Below are 27,349 nucleotides of genomic sequence, written 5' to 3'. Positions count from 1 at the left end.
TCAGGGAGTTATCTACCACGACCCCAAGATCTCTCTCTTGGTCAGTCCCTGCCGGTTCACACCCCATCAACTTGTATCTATAGCTAGGATTTTTGGCCCCAATGTGCATGTTTGTTTGTTTGTTTATTTATTGCATTTAGATCCCTATTTGTGATGCTTTTAATCTGCAGAAAACATTCCCAGGATTCCACACTGCCCACTTATATTAAGTACTGCTGCTTGCCATTCCCGTTTTTTCTGAAAACTTAGTTGGTCTTAAAGGTACACTTGTCTATTGCTTTGTTTTGGGAAGGGAGGTTTGTGGCATTGTAGAGAAGGCGCTGCGCCATGAAAGAGGAAGCCATGCAAGTAGGGAAGGAAAGGTCCCCTGTGCGAGAAGCACCAGTCGTTTCCCCTCTGGGGTGACGTCGCTTTCACAACGTTTTCACGGCAGACTTTTTAGGGGGCGGTTTGCCAAAAAGCTGTTCACAAAAGCACAAGGCTAATTACTGCAAACAATCCCCCCCCCCCCGAATATTGGCCCAAACTCCCCCAGCCCAGGGGGGCCACTTTCTGGCTGGCTGCAGGGGGGCAGAGAAAGGGACGGATCTGACCCTCGTCTGTTTGCAAATGCGCAGCCCCCTGCAGCAGAGTTACTCCCGAGGAACCCCACTGAGTTGCGCACGGGTCGCCTTTTCCCCAAGCGGTTAAAAGAGCCGAGCTGCTGGCTAGAAAGGCCGTGCAATGGGGGGGGGGGGGGGAGAGGGAGGAAGGCGCATTTCCTGGGGGTTGGCCGAGGGAGGGGTTTGCATTTGCAGGGCGAAGGAGGGGGCTGCAAAGACGCAGCTGCAGCAAGAGCTTCCCGGGAGGCCTACTCAGAAGTAAGGCACGGGGGGGGGGGCAGCCTCGAGATCTTGCAAGGGAGGGAGGGGAGGGGGTTATCATTTTCAGCGGGGGGGCAACTCTGGGGAAGTTGCTGGACATTTGGGCGGGGGGGGGAGGGAAAGGTTTGTGCCCAAGGGGGGGGGACTTGAGAGGGGAGGAAGGCCAGAGAGCCCCCCCACGCCCCCCAGGACGGTCGTTTTCGGGGGGGGGGGCTGATCTCTTGCAGCCAGAGGGGGGGCTCCACTGCTAAGTCCCCTCCGCGACTTCTAAACCGTCTGCGCCAAAGTCCAGATGACAAAGGCAAGAGGGCCGCCGGGACTTCCGCAGCGCAGAGCCCCGCTTTTGAGCAGGCTGCGAGAGAATACACCAGAGCGCAACTCTCTTAGGCACCAGTTTTGTTCCACGGGGTAAGGGGGGTTTCTTTTTTGGGGAGGGGGGATCTAAAATCAGTGCCTTTCAGCACAAGCAAAATTACACGTATGGATCTGACATTCTGTCTCTGGGCATTTTAATGGGCAGCCCCCCCTCCCCCTCCCCAAAAATGCTGGGCTTCGGTGAAAAGGGGCACAGGGGGGGGGGGGGGACGGACTCCTGCCCAGTGTTCCCTCTAAACTGAGTTAGTGTGAGCTCCCTCACAGGTTTTAAGCCTCCAGCTCACACATTCCTGCCTTAGCTCAGGAAAAATGCCCCCAAGACACAATAGCTCACGCAATAGCTCACAGCTTTAATGCCAGTAGCTCACAAAGTAGAATTTTTGCTCACAAGACTTCGCAGCTTAGAGGGAACACGGCTCCTCTCTGCGGTGGAATCAGCCACAACCCCCTCCTGAGACCCAGACGTGGGCCTAGTGTGGGGCTGGGGGCTGCCCAGCGGAGGAGAGGAAAAGCAGGCAAGCTCTGCTGCCAGGGGACCATAGAGCCCGGCACTGCCAGGGAAGACCATGGAGACAGAGGCAGTGCCCACCCAGCACTGCAGCAGGGGGCTCCCCTCTGACTGGCAGGGGAGGGGCATGCTGGGGTGGCCACACCCCCTGGCATCAGCCTTTCTCAGACCCAGGAACCAGTTGCACACGGGCACACATCCCTGTGAGGATTGTGGCATGAAAGATGTAGATGCCCCAAGGAGGGCCACAGCTGTAAGTCCAAGTACCCCCGCACACACAGCGGTGTTGTGCACACTCAACACACCGGGAGCGAACACACACCGCTGCTGCAGCCACATCACCCCTGCCCCCTCCCACCACAACTCACTTGGGAGAGGCAGCCGTAACACAACCCCAAATTCTCCCTCCTGCAGCGGGGCTTGGGTGGAGTGAGGGAAAGTTTCCCCACCACCACCTGGGGCAACACAACAGGGAGAAACAAGAGGGGGGGGGTTCAGGTCCTGCTAAGGGGGCTGCCAGCAGGAATACAAAACTTGCCTTTTGGTGGGTAGGAGGACTGATGGCGACTCCTTCATGCTGATTGGGTGGCCAGAATGCCAAACATTTTGACTGGTCCTTCCATCTCTCTGATGTGGGGTTGCCAGTGTCCAGGGAGGGGCTGGAGAGCATCTCAAATTACAACTCCAGAGATCAGTCTGAGGGCAGGAAATGGCTGCTTTGGGGGGTGGGCTCGATGCCCCCCTCCCCCCCCTTCCACAGGCACCAGCCCCCCCATAATTGCCAGGAATTTCCTAACCTGGAGTTGGCAACCTTGTGCATCCTGCAGAGTCTCTCGCCTCCCCCAGTCCCCCTTCCTCCCAGCAGCCCTGGTGCCCTCACTGGGGGACTGAACCCCATCCCCAAGCAAACCCCACCCCGGGAACAATCCCAGTCTATGCCAGCGCCAGATTAACCTTTGCCCTACACCAGCAGGGCACCGGTGCGGCTTTGGGTGGGCAGATCTCCAGGCACACTTGGTAGCCCTCAAGGTTGAGGAAGAGAAGGATTTTTGGGTTCCGCTTAAAAGCCATCAGTCTTGAAAAACGCAACAAAATGTTTGACACCAGATAACATGGACTGGCTTTCTGTGGATGGACTTAATTCTTTAACCTACATCTTGCTGAAAAAACAGTGGACTGAACGTGCAAGACTGTGAAAGGGGATGATTTGTTTCTTCAAGTATCTGTGTGCAGTTTGGATGTAAGAATTCATTACAGGCTGTTTTCTCATGATTTTGGTTTAGGAGTCAATAGCAGACTCTTAACCTTCATTAAGTGCCTGTGTGCACTCTGGTTGGTTTTTCTGCAGGCGGTTTGAATTCATTTTAGTGCAGACTGGGAATATTGAAGTGCCTTCAATTTGTGCACATTTATGTTTTCAGAGTCTGCTCAGAAGTAGAGGCCAAAAGGGGTTTTCCTGTTACATATACATGTTTTGATAGTAATATTTATATTCAAGGAGTCCCCTTTTTTCTATTCTTTTAAGCGATTTTATAGATTTATTAATTCAAAACGTACAATACAAAACGCTATATAACCAACCAGCACTATACAACCAACCGAAAACAATACAGACGTAATACCATGCAAACAAACAAAAATAACCAATACAATCACAAAACAAAACATATCAGCATACTGTCAGGAGATGGAGACTCAAGGCAGTATTCATTGAGACAATGTAATACTTTATTGGAAACTTATAGCTGGATACAAAAGTTGAGACTAATACCTGGGACTGGGTGTCTCTTAGTCTTAAGGAATCTACATCAAAGCAATATCTAAACAGAGCCACTATTCTCAAAACAACATGAGCGAAGGTGCAAACTTTTACACGAGAGCTTCCGCTTATCTTTTTGCCTCTGGCCAACCGTGGTATCTACTAATGGTCGCATTCTTTTGCTCCTTTTACAACCTAAACAAAGTTAACACTTCAAACGTCCCCCCCTTTGATATGCATGCTAGCTACAGTGCAACAAAGGGCTTTGGGTTAGTGTGAAGAGTCCATTTGGTTAGTATTCTATAATTTTAATATGATAGAGTTACAGAGCTCGTGCTTGGGGTTTGTCTGGGTGCAGTAGGTAAAATCTTTTTAAAAGAAAAGGTGCCCTTAGATCTGTTGATTTAACCCAGTCGTCGCAAGAGGGGGGAAAGTACTTCCACCGAACCAGGAAGTACACTATCCCTCGCTTTAGCTTGGCATCTAGTATCTCTTGCACTTCATGATGACTCTGACCCCCCACTTGAATAGGGGTGGGCGTCGTAGGGCGTGGATGCCAAGACGTAGCTCCAGGATCTTTTTTCAGAAGACTGCAATGGAAAACAGGGTGAATTTTACTAAACATTTTAGGTAGTTCTAGTTCAACAGTCACCGCATTTATCTGTCAGCTTGTGTTCATATGAACTATTGATACTAACCATGTTGCCTATGTTGTTTACCTTAGCCACTAACCTGACTGAACCTTAGTAGTATTTCAAACTGACCCGAGGGAAGGAAAGGGAGGAGGGATGGAATGGGCGCCATGAGCAATAAAGGGTGTTTGAAGTCCGGGAGTTACCAGCCACTTCCCAGGCGCCGCAAGGACATTGCTCAAACCGAGGAGAGATAACAGGCGTGTGAAGTAAACACCTCGGGAAAGTAGAATGTAGCTATGTTGTGAGAATGATTTAACATCGGGTTCTCTCCCCGATGTTATTTAACATCTACATGCGGCCTCTTGCCCAGATTGCCCGAAGGTACGGGCTAGGGTGTCATCAGTATGCTGATGACACCCAGCTCTATCTACTGATGGACGGCCAGCCGACCTACGCCCCGGAAAATCTAGATCGGGCATTGCATGCCGTGGCTGAGTGGCTCAGACTGAGCGGGCTGAAGCTTAACCCTGCGAAGACAGAGGTCCTTTGCTTGGGTCGCCGCGGCCTGGGAGGGGGAATCCCCCTACCAGCCTTTGACGGTGCGCCGCTGATAGTGGCGGACAAGGTCAGGAGCTTGGGGGTGTTATTGGAGCCTTCCTTAAAGATGGAGGCTCAGATAGCAGCCGCTGCCAAGTCCGCGTTTTTTCACCTTAGGCGGGCAAGGCAGTTGGCCCCCTTCCTGGAGCGCGACGACCTAGCAACAGTGATCCATGCTACGGTCACCTCGAGGTTGGACTACTGTAATGCCCTCTACATGGGGCTGCCCCTGTCCCGAACTCGGAAATTGCAGCTGGTGCAGAATGCCGCGGCCCGGCTGTTATTGGGCCTCCCAAAGTGGGAGCACATTCAGCCGGGTCTTCGGACTCTGCACTGGCTTCCAGTGATATACCGAGTCCGGTACAAGGTGCTGGTTATCACCTTTAAAGCCCTATATGGCTTGGGACCTGTCTACCTGAAGGACTGTCTCTCCCCGCATGTTCTCCAGAGAGTACTGAGGTCGGGATCACAAAACTTCCTTACTGTCCCTGGGCCGAAAGAAGCCCGCTTGAAAGCCATAAGACAAAGGGCCTTCTCTGTTATGGCCCCTACATGGTAGAATCAGCTACCGGAAGAGGTGAGGGCCCTGCGGGACCTTGTTCAGTTCCGCAGGGCCTGTAAAACAACCCTCTTCCGGTTAGCCTACACCTAGCTTGAGAATTTTAAAGCAACCTGCCAGATCTCTGTATATATTGGAATATTTATTAATTTTTATGGTTTTATCTGTTTTAAAGTTATTCCCTTACATGTTTAAATATTGTTTAATTTATGTTGGATCTAATGCTGGAAGCCGCCCTGAGCCACTTGTGGGAAGGGTGGGATATAAATTCTAAATAAATAAATAAATACATCCCCTATGCTTTGATGTGCCCCCATAAATGCCAATGCTTGCCTTCTATACGTTATCACTCTCAAAGGCCTTTTGCAGGAGTAACATTGTTGTATCTAATAAATGAAATTTATTTTCAAATGAAAAGAGACTCTTCATTGTTGGAAACTCCATGAACCCTACGCTGACATTATCACTCTTTTGATTCTGAAAGGTCGTAAGTAGTTGTATGCCAATTTTCTGGATGACTGTGGTAATGGTAAGTTTTTGGTTGAGAGGAATACAGAATCCCCTACTTTGACGTTCCATTCGGGTGAGTGTTTTTTGTCGAAGTGCGCCTTGTAATCCCGTTTGGCCACCTCTAGGTTTTCTTGGATTATTCCCCACCCTTTGGTAAGAGTTTCCCACCATTGGTGACACGAGGTGGGGGTTGGTGGCTGGCAAATTGGGTTGGCTGTAGGGTTGGTGGCTGGCAAATTGGGGAAGGGTTTCCCTTCGTATCCATTCATAATTTGGAATGGGGTGGTTTTTGTTGAGCTATGCAGGCTATTGTTGTAGCCATACTCTGCAGAAGGCAATAGTTCCACCCAGTTGTCTTGTTGGTAATTGATGAAGCACCTTAGATATTGTTCGAGAAGAGAGTTCACACGTTCCGTCCGTCCGTTTGTGGGTGGTAGGCGGAACTCAGTCCCTGTTCAATACCTGTCAGCTTACAAAACTCCCGCCAGAAGTTGGCAACAAATTGTGGGCCGCGGTCATTAATGACCTTGTCTGGGAATGAGTGTAGTTCCACAATGTGTTGGAAAAACAGGCGTGCCAGTTTCTTAGCGGTGGGGAGTTGTTTGCAAGGGATGAAGTGGGCTTGTTTTGAAAACGTGTCAATCACTACTAGAATTACTGTCCGTCCTTGCGAGACAGGTAGTTTGACTATAAAGTCCATTGACACCGCTGACCAAGGTCGATCGGCGGTGGGAGTGGGACGCAGTAAACCTGGTGGTTCCCCCCCCTCCTTTTGGCCATTATGCAGGTTGGACAAGACGCTACAAATTCTGAAACATCTTTTTTCATTTGGGGCCACCAGAATAGCCTATTTACTAGGTGCAGTGTTTTTACGTAGCCAAAATGCCCTGCTAATTTGCTACTGTGGCAGTGCTGTAGTACTTCCTGGCGGAGGCTTTTGGAGACGTATAACTTTCCTTCATGATACCAAAATCCTCCTTCTCCCTTTACTAGCCCTTCCGGCCGTTCCTCCCCTTCTTGTTCTGCTTCTGTGATTGGTTTGTTTCCCCCCCACGGTTCTGGTTTCCCGGTCTTTTTCCCTGACTGGGTAGTCACGCCTACTGTGACAGCTGAAGGTGGGATGAGAGAGTCTATGGTTTCCTCCCATTGGCTTTCGTGTTGCGGCAGCAGAGAGAGGGCGTCTGCTAAAAAGTTTTTTGAGCCGGGGATGTGTCGTAACGTGAAATCAAATTTGGCGAAGAACCCCGCTCACCTGATCTGTTTGGCGGTTAATTTTCGGCGCCCGGTAAGTGCCTCTAAGTTTTTGTGATCCGTCCATATTTCAAATGGTACCCTGGCCCCTTCCAGCCAGGACCGCCATGTCTTTAAGTCGAAGGTTACGGCAAAGGCTTCTTTGTCCCAGACTGACCAATTACTCTGTTCATTGGAAAATTTCTTGGATATGTAGGCGCAGGGTTTTAGTCTGCCCTCAGGGTCTTTTTGCATCAGTATGACTCCGACGGCTACATCGGGGGCGTCACATTGCACCATGAAGGGTTTCAGTTCATTTGGGTGCTCTAGGGTGGGTTCACTAGTGAACAGTTGTTTTAATTTTTCAAACGCTTTCTGACACTCGGGGGACCATGCTAATCTCGAGCCTGGTCTTTTCGCCTCGGGTCCCCGCCCCTTAGTTTTTAACAGATCGGTTAGTGGTAGCATCACTTTGGCAAAGCCCTCTATGAACCCACGGTAAAAATTTGCAAATCCGATAAAAGATTGGAGCTGTCTACGTGTCCTCGGGGGTTCCCAGTCCAATACTGCTTGGATTTTCACTGGGTCCATGGCTAAGCCTTTCCCGATACTCTGAAGCCCAAGTAATCTAGTTCCTTTTGGTGAAATTCACATTTCGACAACTTAGCATAGAGTTTGTGCTCTAGCAGGGTGTTGAGCACTTTCCTCACCAACTTTATGTGGGAGGGTAGATCTTTCGAATAGATAATGATGTCATCCAGGTACACCACCACCCCTTTGTATAGGTACTCCCTCAGTACTTTGTTGATGAAGTTCATAAACACTCCGGGGGCCCCTTGCAACCCAAACGGCATTACTAAATACTCGAACTGTCCCAAGGGGGTGTTGAACACTGTCTTCCATTCGTCTCCTTCTTTAATTCTGACTTGGAAGTAAGCGTCCCTCAGATCTAACTTTGTAAAGATGGACCCCTCCGATACTGTGCTTAATAAGTCTTTAATCAGTGGGATGGGGTAGGCATTTGACATGGATATGGCATTTATCCCACGAAAATCTGTGCAAAGTCTGAGCCGCCCGTCCTTCTTCTTCCTGAAGAGTACTGGGGCCGCGTGCGGGGCCATAGCTGGTCGGATGAACCCCCATTTTAAATTCTTGTCCAAGACCTTTCTCAGTTCTGCCTTCTCTGCCCATCCCATTGAATACAGTTTCGCTTTGGGTAACTCTTGCCCCGGCATGAGTTCAATGGCACAGTCTGTGTTTCTGTGGGGGGGGGAGTTCGTTTGCCTCTTCCTCACTAAACACTCTACGTAAGTCCCGATACTCTTGCGGGATGGATCGTACTTCCTCTATTGTTAGGCATAGTCTCTCATTCTTGGGGGGAGGCGCGGGGCCCCACTTTACCGACCATTGGTGGTGGGTGCATTTTTTGCTGTCAAAGTCTATGGTTTGCTCGGCCCACTGGATGTTTGGTTGGTGCCTCGCTAGCCATCCTACCCCCACTACTACATCGAAGGATGAGGAGGGTGCAATTACAAACACCTCCATGTCCCAGTGCTCTTTAATCCCTACTGGGAAAAATTGGGTTTCTTCTACACACGGCTCCCCCTTCATTACCGTCCCGTCCATTTGCTCAAATTGTAGCGGGTGAGGTAGGGGTTTTCTTGCTAATCCTAGCGCTTCCACTAGCCTCGGGGTGATAATTTCCCTAGTGCACCCCGAGTCGATTAGCGCTCGGCCGTGCATAAACCGTTTGGAATTGGGGTTCAGTAAAGTCAGAGGGACTAAAAATAGTTCTCCGGATATTCTCACCCGCAGTGGTGCCGGTGTGATGTCAACCTGCCTTTCGGCACCGCTTAGGGCAGGTCGTGCTCATTTCCCGACGGCTCTGACTCGTCTACCGACTCGTTCTCCCTGGTAAAATCCTCGTCAAGCACCGCCGACAATGCGGTGTTGCCCCAGCTGGGCTCTTTCGGTCTTCCCGGCATTTTCTTCACCTTGGGGCCCATGGTCTTCAGTGCAGGGGGGGGGGGCTCGAGGTTTCTCGGGGCATTCCCCAACTAGATGCCCCGGGTTGCCACATCGGTAGCATCTGCAGGTGGTGGATCCCTTTGCGGAGCTGCTCGGGGGGAGGGATAGATTTTTTGGACTCAGTCTTTGCCCCTGACCGAGCCTCACGTCCCCCTCTGCTCCCCACCCACTGTCGCTGCAGGGCCACTCAATCCATGTTGGTTTCAACTTCGTCTGCCAATTGGACCCATCCCACCAGCATCGTCGGCCATGCCTGGTGGAGGGCCTGATACAGGAGGGCGGATCTGAGGCCACTCTGGTAGGCTTCGATTTTCATCACCTCGTTCCATCCTCTCTACTGGGCGCAGTGGGTCTGGAACTCCGCTGTGTATTCTCTTACCGAGCGGGCCCCTTGCTTCAGGTTTTTCAACACGTTGAGGGCCCAAGCCTCTTGAAGGGGATCCTCGTATTGGTGCAGCATGGCTTGTAAGAAAGCGTGCACATTCCCCAGTTCCGGACCTCTCGACTCGTATAGACTCACGTACCATCTCCGGGCTGCTCCCGTGAGTTTCGTGTGTTTTAACAATTTATTAATAACACATGGTTACAATATTTAATTATCTTTTTCTTATACTAAACCATATGATATTTCACCCCCCCCTCCCTCCAATACTGACTTCCCCGAAGTTAAAAATTTGAATTCAATTTTAAAGGTACCACTAATCAATCAAAAAATACTTTTAATTACTACTAAAAAATTGTCCAATATCTTTTTATGTTCCACTCTTTCTCCATATATCCTTTGAATTTCTTCCACTCCTTTTTGAATAAGTCTAAGTCATAGTCTTTTAAAATTTTAGTTAATTTGTCCATTTCACTCCACGATACAACTTTCACAATCCAGTCCCATTTCTCTGGTATTTTTCCTTGCTTCCAAAGCTGCGCATACAATGTCCTAGCAGCTGAGAACAAGTACCAAATTAAAGTCCTGTCTTCCTTTGGAAATTTTTCTAATTGTAATCCAAGCAAAAAAGTCTCTGCAATTTTCTTGAAATCATAACCCAAAATTTTGGAGATTTCTTGTTGTATCCTATTCCAATACTCCTTCGCTTTTTCACAAGTCCACCACATGTGAAAGAAAGAACCTTCATGTTTTTTACATTTCCAACATCTATCCGACATCTTTTTGCTCATCCTAGCCAGCTTTTTCGGAGTCATGTACCACCTATACATCATCTTAAAACAATTCTCCTTAATACTCTGACAAGTTGAGATCTTCATCGAGTTCTTCCAAAGGTGCTCCCATGTATCCATTTGTATTTCTCTGTTCACATTAATTGCCCATTTTACCATTTGAGACTTTACTACTTCTTCTTCTGTAAACCATTTCAATAGTAATTTATATACTTTCGATATTAATTTTTCATTATCTCCAAGCAGGACCCTTTCCAGTTCTGTTTGCTCGCGTCTAATTCCATCCGTTTTAATATCATTTTCCATCAAGCTTTTAATTTGTTGCATCTGAAAACAGTCATATATATTATTTAACTCTTCCGCAGATTTTAATTCAATTTTGTCTCCTTGGATCTTAAGCAGTTGATTGTATGACATCGCTCTTTCTTCATCAGATTTAGCTGTTATTTTTATTACTTCTGCTGGCACTATCCAAAGCGGCTTTCTCTCATCGCCATATTTCTTATATTTTATCCAAGTGTTTAACAAACTATTTCTGATATAATGGTGAGAGAAAAAGCCGTCCATCTTATTCTTCCCATAACACAGATATGCGTGCCAGCCGAATTTATTCCCATGAGCTTCTAACCATAAAGGTTTTTTATCTAACAGCATTATCCAATCTTTGATCCATGTCAAACAGACCGTATCGTGATACAATCTTAAGTCCGGGAGCTGAAAACCACCTCTCTCTTTGGCATCTATTAAAATCTTCATCTTAATCCTTGGTTTCTTTCCAGCCCATACAAAATCAGAAATTTTCCTTTGCCATTTGTTAAATTGTTTAGTATCCTTCACAATCGGGATAGTTTGGAACAAATACATTATTCTTGGCAAAATATTCATCTTTATTGCAGCAATCCTGCCCAATAAGGACAAGTTGAGTCTATTCCATTTCATCAAATCTTTGTCCATCTTACACCATAATTTTTCATAATTATTTTTAAACAAATCAATATTCTTCATAGTTATTTCCACTCCAAGATATTTAATTTTGGTCGCGACTTCACAACCCGTCACCGTTTGTAATTCTTTAAGTCTATTTGGTTGCATATTTTCACATAAAAATTTTGATTTCTCTTTGTTTATGTATAATCCTGCTAACTCTCCATATTCTTTTATCTTAGCTAACAGCAACGGTGACACCTGAATCGGATTCTCTATTATGAACACAATATCATATGCAAAAGCTTTATATTTATAAGAGAATCCTCTAATTTTTAATCCTTCTATTTCATTGTCATTTTGTATTTGTTGTAATAAAATTTCAAGAGTCATTATAAACAATAATCGCAACAACGGACATCCTTGTCTTGTACCTTTGCTTACCTTCAACTCTTTTGTAAGATCTGCATTTATACACAATTTTGCATATTGTTCCGTATATATTGCTTTCGTCATCTTTATAAAATGTTCCCCTAAATTTATTTTTTCCATTACTGCAAACATAAAGTCCCAATTTAAATTATCAATGGCTTTTTCTGCATCCACAAAAAATAAAGCCGCTTCCTTTTCTGGATGTTTCTCATAATATTCCACAACATTGATAACAGCTCTTACATTGTCTCTTATCTGTCTTTTAGGAAGAAATCCGGCTTGGTCTTTTTTTATAAAATTAATCAAATATTGCTTCAATCGTTCTGCCAAAATTCTTGTATAGATCTTATTATTTAGCAATGAAATTGGTCTGTAGTTCTTTACATTTGTGGCATCTTTGTCTTCTTTGGGAATCAAAGAAATTACAGCTTCTCTCCAAGTATTTGGAATTTTTCCATTTTCTCTTATCATGTTTAACAATTTCATCAGTTTGGGTGTTATCTCGTCCTTGAGAATTTTATAAAATTTAGATGTAAATCCATCTGGCCCAGGGGCCTTACCTTCTTTCATTGCTTTTATTACTGCTTCAATTTCAATTTTCTCTATTGGGTCATTTAAAGTCTTTTTCATGTATTCAGTCAAAGGTGCCACTTGAAAATTCCATAGATACTCTTCCATCTTTCCTTTCTTTATTTTCACACCCTTAAATAAATTTGCATAATATTTAAAAAATTCTCTTTTAATTCCATCTTGATCTATTGTTTTTCCACCAGCCATAATTTTATTAATAGTTTTGTTTTCTTTCTTTTTCTTCAGTTGCCAAGCCAAATACTTTCCAGGTTTATTCACACTTTCAAACGATTTCTGTTTCAGACTTTTTAAGTTCCATTCTAGTTCTTTATTCAGCAAATGTCTTACTTGTGATTGTAATATTGTAATTTCTTTTATTAATTTCTTTTTCCCAGGCCTTTTTTTCAATTCCCTTTCTTTTTTGTTTATTTCATTTTGTAATGTTGACAACCATTCTTCTTTAGCCCTCTTATCTTTATTGTTCAATGTAATTAATATTCCTCTCATTACTGCTTTATAAGTGTCCCATACTGTTTGAAATTCCATGTCATCAGTTTCATTTATTTGGAAGAAAGCCGCAGTTTCCTTTTCTAAAAATGTCACAATATCTTTATCTTCTAGCAAATCCTCATTACTTCTCCATCTTCTTGTTTTCGTTTGCAATTTTGTAATCCAACATATTGGGTTATGGTCTGCACAAACCTTTGGTAGAATCTCTACTGTTTTAGTTATAAGGCCCAAAGTCTTGGAACCCCATAACATATCTATTCTAGAAAAAGAATTATGTCTAGCTGAAAAGAAAGTATAGTCTCTTACTTCAGGATTGAATTTTCTCCATATATCTTCCAAATTTTCTTGTTTAACCAACTCAAAGAAAGAGTTTGGTAGTTTCCCCTCTTTGTCATTCTTCTTTTGACTTGATCTATCAATATTGTTTTGTATTGTCCCACTGAAATCGCCCATCATCAAAATTTGATCATATGTCTTCATCTAATTGTCGATTAATTTCTTTAAAAAACTTATCTTTTGCTCCATTGGGCGCATATAATTCTAATAGTAATGTTTTTTTCGCCTCAATTATCACTTCTACAGCAATATATCTTCCTTCCTTGTCTTTAAATATTAGTTTTGGTTGTAATTGTTCTTTAATATAGAAGACTACCCCTCTTTTCTTCTGTTCCGCCAATGAAAAAAATTCCAGTCCCAAATTTTTATTCCACAAAAATTTACGATCTTTTTGTTGTATATGAACTTCCTGTAGACATATTATGTTACATTTTTGCTTTTTAATCCAATGAAATGTTGTTCTTCTTTTTTGTGGTGAATTTAGTCCATTTATGTTCCAAGATAGTAACTTGTACTCCATTATGATGTAGACTTTTTATTCTCTTCAAAAAAACTATGCATCTCTTGTTCACTCTTTATTGTAATCCTTGTTCCATGTTGTTCAAAGCCAAGACCTTCAGGTAATATCCATCTAAATCTTGTGCCCTCTGTACGTAGTCTGTCTGTTAACTTCTTGTATTTCTTCCTGTCATTAATCACTTGTTTTGGTAGCTCTTTCATTATTTTGACTTTGCTCCCTTCTATGATCCAATCTTTTTGAAAACCTTTGTTTAAGATTTTTCCTGCTATATCCTTAGATCTTAGTCTTATAACAATATCTCTTGGTAGGCCTTTATTCTTTGCATATGCTGAGTTAACTCTGTAAGCTCCATCCAACATACTTCTAAATTTTTCAGGATCTTCTTCTAAGTATTCAGAAATAATATTCACCATGTGGTCCATAAAATCTGCCTCCTCCCCTTCAGGTACTCCTCTCAAGTGAACTTGTGTTTCCATCAACTTGCAATCGTGTATGGTAACCTTCTCTTGGAGTTTTAACAAGGTAGAAGCATGTATATCCACTTTTTCCTCTACCTCCTTAACTCTGTCCTTGATCTCATCCTTAAAGCCCTCAATATCTTTCCTAAGATCTCCAACTTCCTTTTTTAAATCTTTTCTCATTGCAAATTGCATCTTGTCCATTGCCTTTAACATTTTAGCTTCAAGGGCATCAAATGAGATTGCATTTTATCAAATGAGTGGGCCCTTGCACGAGTTACCCTTCCTTCTGACATAACCCCCCCCCCCCCAAAACTTAAAAGTTTTTCCAATCAAAGTTCAACACAAAATCCAATAGCTTAGGGCCTGCTGTATCAAACAAAACTAGTCCTGTTTTTCTCTTAGCTTCCTAAGCTGAGATATTGATTTTTAACCAATTTAACAGTTTTATTTCCCTTTAAAATGGCACTCGTTCTTTCTCTATGGTTAGAGGGGTCCTTCTTGGTCTTTGTCTTAATTCCTTCCTGGTTCAAATGTCACAGCTTTTATAATCCTTACAGACTTTATTTAATTAGTCCAAACCTTTAACTTCCTGGGTCAAATTGCTCTGTTCACGTGTCAAATATCGCAGTCTTTGGAATTTGTAGGGATGTAAAATTTGTCTGCGTCACTGATCCCAGCTGCAAACATCCAGAAAATCTTTCTCTTTTTTCTCCTAGCTCTTTCAAAGCTATTAAACTCAGTTCTGGCAGGCTGCCAACTTCATTAATTCAGTTGTATTTCAACTCAGTTCATTTATAAATTCCAACGATGTTTAAAGCCTGTAGAAGTGAATGATATCCACAGAAAGAAAACACCAACGTCATCCACTGCAACTGTTCGAAACACCTTTCTCTTTTCCCGAGCCTTGCCAATGCCCCCAAATATACAAAGTTCTAAAAGTTCAAAATTGGCAGGCAACCATCCTCCTCCAGTCACTCCTCGATTCCATCTGTTTATAAACTCCCACAACTTTTAGATAAGCTTGGAAAGTCTCAAGAGTAGAAATGTAAATCAAAAGCACCTTAAATAGATATTCTTGGCACTTCGGCTTTTCGTCTTCTTGCAATTATAAGTCCTTTCTTAAGTGTCTGGATTCCGGCAGGCTTAAGTCAAATTAATGACTTTTTAATCCTCTGCAGGTGTTGATTGACGTCCCTCTGATAACACCGGACATCAAGATTTAAAAGAGGTGGCTCCCCACCTTTTCCAAATCGATATCAACAGCTCAAGGGTCGTGACGTCATCTTGGATTAATCTTTAACTAAAATTAATAGGCATAGACCCCCCGAAAGAGGTCTTTTATACCCTGAACAGAGAAAAAAAAATCCCCCTTCGTAGGGAGCTTCAGTCTGCCTTCCAAGCCAAACAGGAAGTCCGGGCCGCTCCCGTGAGTTTCGATCCTAGGTAGTCCGCTCGGCTCATCGGGGAAGGTGTTTCCCCAGTAGTGCATATAGCTGGTTGCCTGGATGGTGAAGTATTCCACTTCCTCTGGGTCCCCGTCAAACTTGAGGTCGAGTTCACGGTTCTCGAGGTGCTGGACCCACCGGGATTCGCCAGAGGTGGTTGTGCGCGCAGTCCCGACCCCCGGGATTGCCGGCGTTCCATATCCCACAGGGACTGCAGGCGCCTCCCCACTTCCCAGGCGATTGCCTGTGTATTACTCTGGATCTCGCTTCGGAGGTCCTTCGCCAGCCCCTTCATTTGGGTCTTAAGAACATAAGAGAAGCCATGTTAGATCAGGCCGATGGACCATCCAGTCCAACACTCTGTGTCACACAGTGGCAAAAATTTATACACACACACACACACACTGTGGCTAATAGCCACTGATGGACCTCTGCTCCACATTTTTATCTACACCCCTCTTGAAGGTGGCTATGCTTGTGGCCGCCACCACCTCCTGTGGCAGTGAATTCCACATGTTAATCACCCTTTGGGTGAAGAAGTACTTCCTTTTATCCTTTTTAACCTGTCTGCTCAGCAATTTCATCGAATGCCCACGAGTTCTTGTATTGTGAGAAAGGGAGAAAAGTACTTCTTTCTCTACTTTCTCCATCCCATGCATTATCTTGTAAACCTCTATCATGTCACCCCGCAGTCGACGTTTCTCCAAGCTAAAGAGTCCCAAGCGTTTCAATCTTTCTTCATAGGGAAAGTGTTCCAGCCCTTTAATCATTCTAGTTGCCCTTTTCTGGACTTTCTCCAATGCTATAATATCCTTTTTGAGGTGCGGCGACCAGAACTGCACACAGTACTCCAAATGAGACCACACCATCGATTTATACAGGGGCATTATGAAACTGGCTGATTTGTTTTCAATTCCCTTCTTAATAATTCCCAGCATGGCGTTGGCCTTTTTTATTGCAAACACACACTATCGTGACGTTTTCAGTGAGTTATCTACCACGACCCCAAAATCTCTCTCTTGGTCAGTCTCTACCAGTTCACACCCCATCAACTTGTATTTGTAGCTGGGATTCTTGGCCCCAATGTGCATTACTTTGCACTTGGCCACATAGAACCGCATCTGCCACGTTGACGCCCACTCACCCAGCCTCAACAGATCCCTTTGGAATTCCTCACAATCCTCTCTGGTTCTCACCACCCTGAACAATTTAGTGTCATCCGCAAACCTGGCCACTTCACTGCTCACTCCCAACTCTAAATCATTTATGAACAAGTTAAAGAGCATGGGACCCAGTACCGAGCCTTGCGGCACCCCACTGCTTACTTCCGCCATTGCGAAGACTGCCCATTTATACTCACTCTCTGCTTCCTATTACTCAGCCAGTTTTTGATCCACAAGAAGACTTGTCCTTTTACTCCATGACTCTCAAGCTTTCTAAGGAGCCTTTGATGAGGCACTTTATCAAAAGCTTTCTGAAAGTCAAGGTAAACAACATCTATCGAGTCTCCTTTGTCCACATGTTTGTTCACCCCCTCAAAGAAATGTAACAGGTTAGTAAGGCAAGATCTTCCCTTACAGAACCCATGCTAGTCTTCCTCAATAACCCGTGTTCATCAATGAGCCTACTCATTCTGTCCTTGATAATGCTTTCTACCAACTTTCCCGGTATTGAAGTCAGACTGACTGACCTGTAATTTCCAGGATCTCCTCTGGAACTCTTTTTAAAGATGGGGGTGACATTTGCTACCTTCCAGTCCTCAGGAACGGAGGCAGATTTCAATGAAAGATTACAGATTTTTGTTAGAAGATCCACAAGTTCAACTTTGAGTTTTTTCAGAACTCTCGGATGTATGCCATCCGGACCCGGTGACTTATTAGTTTTTAATTTGTCTATCAGTTGTAGGACCTCCTCTTTTGTCACCTCAATCTGACTCAGGTCTTTCAAGACCCCTTCCCAAATTAGGGGTTCTGGGGCGGGCAAAAAGTTCTCATCTTCCACAGTGAAGACAGAGGCAAAAAATTCATCCAGCTTCTCAGCCATTTCCCTATCCTCCTTCAGTAATCCTTTGACCCCATGGTCATCCAAGGGCCCCACTGCCTCTCTGGCTGGTTTCCTACTTCTAATATATTTGAAGAAAATTTTATTGTTGGTCTTTATGTTTTTTGCAATATGCTCCTCATAGTCCCTTTTTGCCTGCCTGATCACAGTCTTGCATTTGATTTGCCACAGCCTGTGTTCCCTTTTACTAATCTCACTTGGACTGGTTTTCCACCGCTTAAAGGAGTCCTTCTTACCTTTTACAGCTTCCATTACTTTGTTTGTAAACCATGCAGGCCTTTTCTTATGCCTGTTTGTGCCTTTCCTAACTTGTGGTATGTATTTTATCTGAGCTTCTAGGATTATAGTTTTAAATAGTCTCCAAGCTTCCCCAAGGATTTTGACCATATTTACCTTTCTTTTCAGTTTCCTCCTCACATGCCTCCTCATCTCAGCGTATTTACCCCTTTTAAAGTTAAACGTGGTTGTGGCGGTCTTTTTGGGCAACTTCCTATTTATACAAACGGTGAAATCAATAACATTATGGTCACTGCTCCCAAGCGGCGCAATCACTTTTACATCTCTCACCAAGTCTTGGGCATTACTTAGGACCAAATCCAGGATCGTCCCACCCCTGGTAGATTCTGAGACCATCTGCTCCATAGCACAGTCATTGAGAGCATCAAGAAACTCAATCTCTTTCTCTCGACCAGAACACATATTGACCCAATCAATCTGTGGGTAGTTTAAATCACCTATTACGACACAGTTTTTACATTTAGCCGCTATCTTTAAGCCTTCCATCATATTATAATCGTCCTCTATCTTTTGATTTGGTGGGCGATAACAAACTCCCATCGTTAAATTTCCTTTTGGGCCCTCTATTTCAACCCAAAGCATTTCTAAAAGTGAATCTAATTCTTTGACCTCAGTCTTACTGGACCGTATATCCTCTCTGACATACAGAGCCACCCCACCTCCAACCCTTCCTTCCCTATCCTTCCGATATAACTTATATCCAGGAATCACCGTGTCCCACTTTCTCCTCATTCCACCAAGTTTCTGAAATTCCCACAATGTCTATGTTTTCTCCCAACACTAAACATTCCAATTCACCAATTTTACTTCGAACACTTCTAGCATTTGCATACAAACATCTATAATTTCCCAAGCAAGCTAGGCCTGCCACCTTCCTCCTGCCGCCTCGAGACTCTGGCAGACAGTCCATACTGTTTGTCACCATCACAGTGGACAACTCTGGTCCGTTACCCGGTAGAAAGATAGCAGCCAACCCTTCATCTCTTTGAGATGAGTCCTCCCGAACCAGAGACATTTCATCTCCTGTTGGCTTTCCCCCAAGATTTAGTTTAAAAACTGCTCTGCCACCTTTTTGATTTTAAGCGCCAGCAGCCTGGTTCCATCCGGGGACAAGTGGAGACCGTCTCTTTTGTACAGCTCCCGCTTGTTCCAGAAAGCATCCCAGTGCCTAACAAACTTAAACCCTTCCTTCTTACACCATCGTCTCATCCACATATTGAGACTTCTAATTTGTGCCTGGCTCTCCTGCCGTGCACGTGGAACAGGTAGCACTTCTGAGAAGGCTACCTTGGAGGTCCTGGCCTTAAGTCTCCCGCCTAGCAGCCTAAATTTTTCCTCCAGGACCTCACGACTGCATTTCCCCACATCGTTAGTGCCCACATGCACCACGACCACAGGCTCCTCCCCAGCACTGTCTATCAGCCTATCTACTATACGCGTAATGTCCGCTACCTTCGCACCAGGCAGGCAAGTCACCATACGGTCAGTACGCGGTTTTGCCACCCAGCTGTCTACTTGCCTAAGGATCGAATCACCAACTACCCAGACCCCCCCTCTCCCCCTACCCAGGGATGGTTCCTTGGCGCGAAAGGATTCCCGCTCACCAACCGAAGAAGAGGTCCCTTCTGAGGGCGCATTCCCCTTATCCTCAGCACAGTGCCCTGTTCCCTCTCGACCCTCACGCTCTCTGGCAGCAACAGGGCTGCTACGTTCAGAGCGGGGCTCATCTAATACGCCCCTGAGAGTCTTCCCCAAGTACCTAACTGAACGTCTCTGCTTCTCCAGGGAAGTCACCTCGGCCTCAAGGGTACGAACTCGTTCCCTGAGGACCAGGAGCTCCTTGCATCAAGCACACAACCAAGACTTCTGTCCTTTGGGCAGATAGTCGTACATGTGACACGCAGTGCAAAACACTGGAAAGCCCCCATCCCCCTGCTGGCATTCTATCTTATATATATCTTTTATATATATATATATATATATATATATATATATATATATATATATATATATATATATATAACCCTATTGGGAGAACAAGGAAATCAGGGATCTGGGTTCCTGATCGTTAGGGAGCCCCCAGGCGAAGAGCCACAGGCCAAGAGCCCTTTAGCTCTCACCTTTCGGCTTGCGCCTTTGGCAAGGCACAGCTTAAAATGCAAAGAGGGTGGAGCAGAGGCACTCCTCAGCAATCAGCAGCAATCACTCTCAATCGTTCTCGATCTCTTTCTCCTTTAGCCCATTCAACCAAATAAAGAGCAAACAAAGGCCAAACAAACAGCAGTTCCCCAGCTATCACACCTCAGAATTTTAGGCAGCCCCACAAACCTCAGAATGAAGTCTTTCAAAACTCAGAAATTCTCAGCAACTTCTCCAGCTGTCTCAGCTATCAGAGCTGCTCTGCTCCGCTCCTCTTAGACCTCTGTGAGACCTCACTTTCCCTAAGATCTTTTCTTCCAAGCGGGCGGCCTCATTCTCTCTCCACGGCCCTCGACCCCGTCCTCTGGGTCGGGTAGGCTCATGCGTGACTCGTCGACCTCTTCTCCTGACTCCTCCGTAGGCGGCCGGGTGAGGAGGGTCTCGTTCCGGGCCGGGGCTGCGTCCCTCAGTGCGGTAGAGGTCCTCGGCTTCCACTGCTGCGAGCTGATGAACAGGGTCTGGATGTAGGAAGGGGATTCGATCCCCGTGGCGTGCCTATGTCCAAGGACGGGCCACGGGGGAGTTTTCTGTTCCCCTGGAGGTTCTCCGTTATCAGGAACTTTTTCAGCCAGTCGACTTCAAAGTGGCCGGTTCAGATAAACCCCTTTTCAAGGATTAGTCCCAAAATCTCAGGAGATGGAGATTCAAGGCAGTATTCATTGAAACAATGTATACTTTATTGGAAACTCATAGCTGGATACAAAAGTTGAGACTAATACCTGGGACTGGGTGTCTCTTAGTTTTAAGGAATCTACATCAAAGCAATATCTAAACAAAGCCACTATTCTCAAAACAACAGGGAGTGAAGGTGCAAGCTTTCACACGAGAGCTTCCGCTTATCTTTTTGCCTCTGGGAAGATGCTGGTCAACCGCGGTATCTACTAACGGTCACATTCCTTTGCTCCTTTTAAAACCTAAACAAAGTTAACACTTCCAACGTCCCCCCCTTTGATATGCATGCTAGCTAAAGTACAACAAAAGGCTTTGGGTTAGTGTGAAGAGTCCATTTGGTTAGTATTCTATAATTTTAATATGATAGAGTTACAGAGCCTGACATATACTGGAGAATAGTGGTGGAACTAAATTAGTCTAGACATCTGTGCTATACATCCAAATTAATGCATATCATAGTATAATACATTTACTATTAATCTAGCATTCAAATTTCCTATCCTATTGTAGACTTTTCCAAAACTTTCCCCATCTTGTTCTTATTTCACATATTTATTTTGCCCTCTTTACCAAAACCTTTGTTTTCACATCATTTTTAACCAGACATACAACGGTTGCCATGTATCTTTGCACATTTGAACATTCCCTTCCTTTAATCTCACTGATAGATGGTCCATTTCTGCTACTTCCCTGTTTTTCTATAGCAAGGTGGTCAGCTGCAGTACTTCAGTCCAAGCTCTCTGCTCACAACCTGAGTTTGATCCCAGCGGAAGCTGGTTCAGGTAGCCAGCTCCAGGTTGACTCAGCCTTCCATCCTTCTGAGATTAGTAAAATGAGTCCTCAGTTTGTTGGGTGGAAAGCGTAGATGACTGGGGAAGGCAATGGCAAACCACCCCATAAAAAGTCTGCCGTGAAAACGTTGTGATGCGATGTCACCCGAGTTGGTGCTTGCACAAGGGACTACCTTTACCTTTACCTTACAGACCAAAAGAAGGCCCCTTTTTTAATCTCCACCTGGGCAATTGTAATCTGTCCCCAGAGCATATGAAGGTTTGTGGGTTTTGCTAGTGTGTGTCCATTCTCATTTATTTTTGTGAGATGCTACTGCCTGTCTCTCTCCTTTCCTCAGAAAGAAGCCTTTCCTCTTCACAGCCAACTGAACAAAGGCATCTTTCCACAGACGGAGGTGACTCAGTAGAAGGGGCAGGAGATGGAGGAGCAGGACCCAGAAGGAGCTGGGACTGGCAAGGCATCAAGCAAAGGACCCCTTCCCCTCCAAGCTGGGAGTGGGGTTGAATTCTGGGAAAGGGCTGGGCCAGAGACCCTGGCTGAGGGCACCATGACTTCAGAAGTGCATTGCCAGCGTTTCTGGGAGTTCCGCTACCATGAGGCCGATGGGCCCCGAGAGGTTTGCAGCCAGCTCCATGGACTTTGCAGCCAGTGGCTGGAGCCGGAGAGGCACACCAAGAAGCAGATCGTGGACCTGGTGATCCTGGAGCAGTTCCTGACTCTCCTGCCCCAGGAAATGCAGGGCTGGGTCAGAGGATGTGGGCCGGAGACCAGTTCCCAGGCGGTGGCCCTGGCCGAAGGTTTCCTCCTGAGCCAGGCAGAGGAGAAGAGGCAGGCAGGACAGGTGAGGGGATTCCCTCCAGGTGTGTCCAATTCAAGCAACGATAGCTGGCCTTATCCTAAAGGTTCCCTGCCAGATATTTGTCTTAAGTGTTAATCATCCAAGTGGGAGATGTAACAGCCTTTTAACCTACCTCTCAGGGTGTCTGTTGTGGGGAGAGGAAGGGAAGGAGATTACTAAACTGCTCTGACACTAAAAGTGAAGAGCAGGGGAAAAATTCCTTCCTTCCTTCCTTCCTTCCTTCCTTCCTTCCTTCCTTCCTTCCTTCCTTCCTTCCTTCCTTCCTTCCTTCCTTCCCTCCTTCCTTCCCTCCTTCCCTCCTTCCTTCCTTCCTTCCTTCCTTCCTTCCTTCCTTCCTTCCTTCCTTCCTTCCTTCCTTCCTTCCTTCCTTCCTTCCTTCCTTCCTTCCTTCCCTCCCTCCCTCCTTCCCTCCTTCCCTCCTTCCCTCCTTCCCTCCCTCCCTAGCCGCTTTTTCTAGAGAATTTCTTCTCCCTCCAGATAACCCACCAGGTCTGCTGACAGAAGGGTGCAGAGTCTGGGAGGGGGGCAGGATCCATTCCTTGGCCTATTTTCCATTCCATCTCTTACCCCTCCCCCCCCCGCGCTGCTTTTTCAGATTTGGGCTTCATCCGCGAAGAAAGAAGCTATGTTCCCTGAGACGGAAGGAGATTCCTTGGAGCAAGGGCAGAGGGCTCAGGCTATGGAGTGTGCCCAAGATGCCCTCTCCTGTGGTAAGGGCCTTTTGTGCCTGGGTGTGATTGGGGCACCCTCTAAATGGATAGACGGTTCAGGTCAGGGGAAATAATTAAACTCTTCTTCACAGAACACAGAGTGAATTTGTGGCACTCCATGTCCACCAACTGTGAAACCTCTCAAAGGGGGGTTGATAAGTTCATGGAAGGCGGTTCTTCACATGAACAAAAATGTTCATCTCTCACCCTCCTTCAGTTCTACCCAATGAAGAAAAAGACCCTCCACCCTCTGTGCAGCAGAGCTCTGGAAAACACCTTCTTGGGGCCAATAATATGGGACAAATTTGGCTTCTATAACAGTTCTTATAGGGGCATCTGGTGGGCCTCTGTGGGAAGCAGGATACTGGGGTGGGGGGACAGGGTGTGGCCTGCTCCCCCCAGGGGCTCTGGGGTTGGGCTTGGGGCAGACTTGATGTTGTGCTGTTGCATCTGTCTGAAAAGCTGTTTGTAGAGACTGCCTGAAAACTCATCCATCTTACCCTTGACTCTCCAGATGTGCTCAAGTCACCTCTGGCCAAACGTGACAGTGACGTGTCACTCGACATTATTTCCACCCCTCTTCCGCCCCCCCCCCGACCTGACACGGGTCTCCCAGAAGTCTGAAGTACGTTGTCAGCTTTTGTAATCCCCGAGGCTCACAGGTCCCTGGTGCTCCTCTTCTGCCTCTCCCAGGATTTAGTTAAAAGTATTTAGAAGATTGTTGAGTGTAGACAGGTTGAGGTTTCGCACCCCTGAGAAGGGGGTGTGTGAAGCAGGGTACAAACAAGCAAATGGAATCGAAAATCCTGAAAAACACCCTTCTTTCCTCCTTTGTCTCAGGAACAGGCTGTGGAGAGATGCTGTTGAGCCGTTGTCTTTTCAGAGGTGTGGAAGCGGCTGCTGAACCTCCAGCCCAGGTAGGGGATCTGAGCAGGGCACAGCCTGGGCCCCTTCACCTTTCTCGGGGGGGGGGGTTCCTTCTGCAGTTTCTAGCAGGTGAGAGAGGCTCTGGAGGCCACTCCCTCTACCCACCCCCAGCCACACATCCTGCACCTTCCCAAGACAATCCCTCCCTTGTGCAGTCTCTGCATGGAATGACCTCTGAAGAGGAGGGATCTGCTTTTTCTTCCAGGGCCCCTTTTCCTTGGAGGAGGTGTCCGTCTCTTTCTCTGAGGCTGAGTGGGCCCTGCTGGATCCGGGACAAAGAGCTCTCTACCGGGAAGTCATGCTGGAGAACTATGGGAACGTGGCCTCTCTGGGTAAGGATCTTTCCTAGGTGACAAAGGTGCGAATTCTGCCATTGGGATGAGGCATGACTCAAAACACTGAACAATAAATACACCATTTTGAGTCCTTTCCAGCTACTTGCTGAGGGGCAACTGAGGCCAGTGTTGTGGCCATCACCCGATCCAGAGAAAGTGTCCTGGCCTGAGGCAAAGGTGGGATGAAAGGGATGAAGGGGCCAGATCCTCATTTCTCTGTGGTCTGCCTTTTCAACACTCCTTTCCCCTGGATGGTCTGACTGCTGTTGCACAAAGCTCTTGTGTCAGGAGTTGAGCCCCCAGCCCCATTCAGAGACTCAACAGCCACAGTTCTAAGAGTTCTATTCTTGGATAGAGGAATCCCCCCAAGGTGAGATAATTCCTTTGGAACCCCTTGCTCTGCATCCCGATGTCTGCTCCCTGGCATTAGGGTGCAACCTTCTGGCTTTCCAGAATGTGCATATCGCCAAGGGTATTTTTCAGGCAGAAACTAATCCATCTGGCCCACCTCGAACACCATTCTGTGACTTTGGGATCTTTTTCTTATAGGACATCTAGCAGAAATACTTGAACAATAAAATCTAAACACCGATGGAGTTGGAAGTATCTGCCATCTTTAATACATTTTAATACATCAATATATTGGATCTATAAGCGCCTACCATTGTTGTATCTATTTGTTTTATTTATGATGTACTTATATTTATATTTTTATCTAATAATATTGGTCTTGTGACCTCTTAATGTGTGCCACCCAGTGTCTGCTTTGGCGAGGAGGGCGGGACACAAATTGAATGAATGAATGAATGAATAAATGAATGAATGAAGGGCTGTCAGTCTTTTCTTTCTGCAGTCAATTAGATGAATTTGGATGTTACCTTCCCTCCCAGGTGCTAACACTCTCTCTCTCCCATTATTCCAGCAGAGGATGGTCAGAGGAATGAGGAACTTCATCAGCAATTGCCAGACAGAGTTAATAATGAAGACATAAGAGGAAACATCAGGAATAAAAGTATACCTAAGAGAAAGAAAGACAGCTGTTGGGTTAAGGAGAATAATGGAAGAAAGCGTAACATACATTTTCCAAAGCACAATGTAATGAAGACAAGTAAAACCATTCAGTGTGGAAAGTACTTCAAATATAGATCACAGTTTTCTGTGAAGCAAAGAATACACAGAGGAGAGAAACCTTCAGAGTGTGGAAAGAAATTCAATCAGAGTAGAAATCTCCAACAGCAAAGAATATGCAAAGATGATAACCGTTTTGAATGCTCAGAGTGTGGAAAGAGATTCAGTAGCAATGGCCATCTTCAACGGCATCAGCGAACCCACACAGGTGAGAAACCATTTGAATGCTCAGAGTGTGGAAAGAGATTCAGTAGCAATGGCCAACTTCAACAGCATCAGCGAACCCACACAGGTGAGAAACCATTTGAATGCTCAGAGTGTGGAAAGAGATTCAGTAGCAATAGCCATCTTCAACGGCATCAGCGAACCCACACAGGTGAGAAACCATTTGAATGCTCAGAGTGTGGAAAGAGATTCAGTAGCAATGGCCAACTTCAACAGCATCAGCAAACCCACACAGGTGAGAAACCATTTGAATGCTCAGAGTGTGGAAAGAGATTCAGTAGCAATGCCCAACTTCAACGGCATCAGCGAACCCACACAGGTGAGAAACCATTTGAATGCTCAGAGTGTGGAATGAGATTCAGTCAGAGTGGCAATCTTCAACAGCATCAGCGAACCCACACAGGTGAGAAACCATTTGAATGCTCAGAGTGTGGAAAGAGATTCAGTCAGAGTGGCAGTCTTCAGTATCATCAAAGAACCCACACAGGGGAGAAACCTTTTGAATGCTCAGAGTGTGGAAAGAGATTCCGTCAGAGTTGCAGTCTTCAGTATCATCAAAGAACCCACACAGGGGAGAAACTTTTTGAATGCTCAGAGTGTGGAAAGAGATTCTGTCAGAGTGGCCAACTTAAAAAGCATCAAAGATCCCACACAGGTGTGAAACCTTTTGAATGCTCAGAATGTGGAAAGAGATTCAGTCACAGTGGCCATCTTCACCAACATCAGATAACCCACAGAGGCAAGAAACTTTTTGCATGCTCAGAGTGTGGAAAGAGATACAGTCGGAATGATAGTCTTCATTGGCATCAGAGAACCCACACAGGTGAGAAACCTTTTGAATGCTTAGAGTGTGGAATGAGATTCAATCGGAGTGGTAGTCTTCAACAGCATCAAAGATCCCACACAGGTGAGAAACCTTTTGAATGCTTAGAGTGTGGGAAAAGATTCAGTCGGAGTGGTAGTCTTCAACAGCATCAAAGATCCCACACAGGTGAGAAACCTTTTGAATGCTTAGAGTGTGGAAAGAGATTCAGTCACAGTTCCAGTCTTCAAGAGCATCATAGAACCCACACAGGGGAAAAACCTTTTGAATGTTCAGAGTGTGGGAAGAGATTCAGTAAGAGTCGCAAACTTCAAGAGCATCATAGAACCCACACAGGGGAAAAACCTTTTGAATGCTTAGAGTGTGGAAAGAGATTCAGTCGGAGTGGCGGACTTCAAGAGCATCATAGAACCCACACAGGGGAAAAACCTTTTGAATGTTCAGAGTGTGGGAAGAGATTCAGTAAGAGTCGCAAACTTCAAGAGCATCATAGAACCCACACAGGGGAAAAACCTTTTGAATGCTTAGAGTGTGGAAAGAGATTCAGTTGGAGTGGTAATCTTCAACGGCATCAAAGATCCCACACAGGTGAGAAACCTTTTGAATGCTCAGTGTGTGGAAAGAGACTCAGTTGGAGTGGCAATCTTCACCAACATCAGAGAACCCCCAAAGGTGAGAAACTTTTTGAATGTTCAGAGTGTAGGAAGAGATTCATTACAAGTGGTCATCTTCAAGAGCATCAGAGAACCCGCACATGGAAAAAACCTTTTGAATGCTCATTGTGTGGAAAGAGATTCATTACAAGTGGTCATCTTCAAGACCATCAGAGAACCCACACAGGGGAGAGACCTTTTGAATGCTAAGACTGTGGAAAGAGATTTGGTGT

General features: G+C 45.7%; 1 protein-coding gene across 1 annotated transcript; it reads left to right on the top strand.

The window, feature by feature from the left end:
* Positions 1–795: 795 nt before the first annotated feature.
* Positions 796–26,981, top strand: LOC132571034 (oocyte zinc finger protein XlCOF6-like; the record flags this gene model as incomplete). Its single annotated transcript, XM_060237665.1, has 7 exons — positions 796–860; positions 21,794–22,297; positions 22,911–23,025; positions 23,866–23,942; positions 24,158–24,284; positions 25,210–25,382; positions 25,602–26,981. Coding segments are annotated over exons 2-7 (2,295 nt in total), but the record flags the coding sequence as incomplete, so codon positions are not given.
* Between the last annotated feature and the right edge of the window lie 368 nt (positions 26,982–27,349).

The sequence above is a fragment of the Heteronotia binoei genome, chromosome 5 (assembly GCF_032191835.1).
Source record: "Heteronotia binoei isolate CCM8104 ecotype False Entrance Well chromosome 5, APGP_CSIRO_Hbin_v1, whole genome shotgun sequence".
Classification (NCBI taxonomy): Eukaryota; Metazoa; Chordata; class Lepidosauria; order Squamata; family Gekkonidae; genus Heteronotia; species Heteronotia binoei.
Note: the sequence above shows the minus strand (reverse complement) of the source record. Positions and strands in the feature narration are given on the sequence as shown.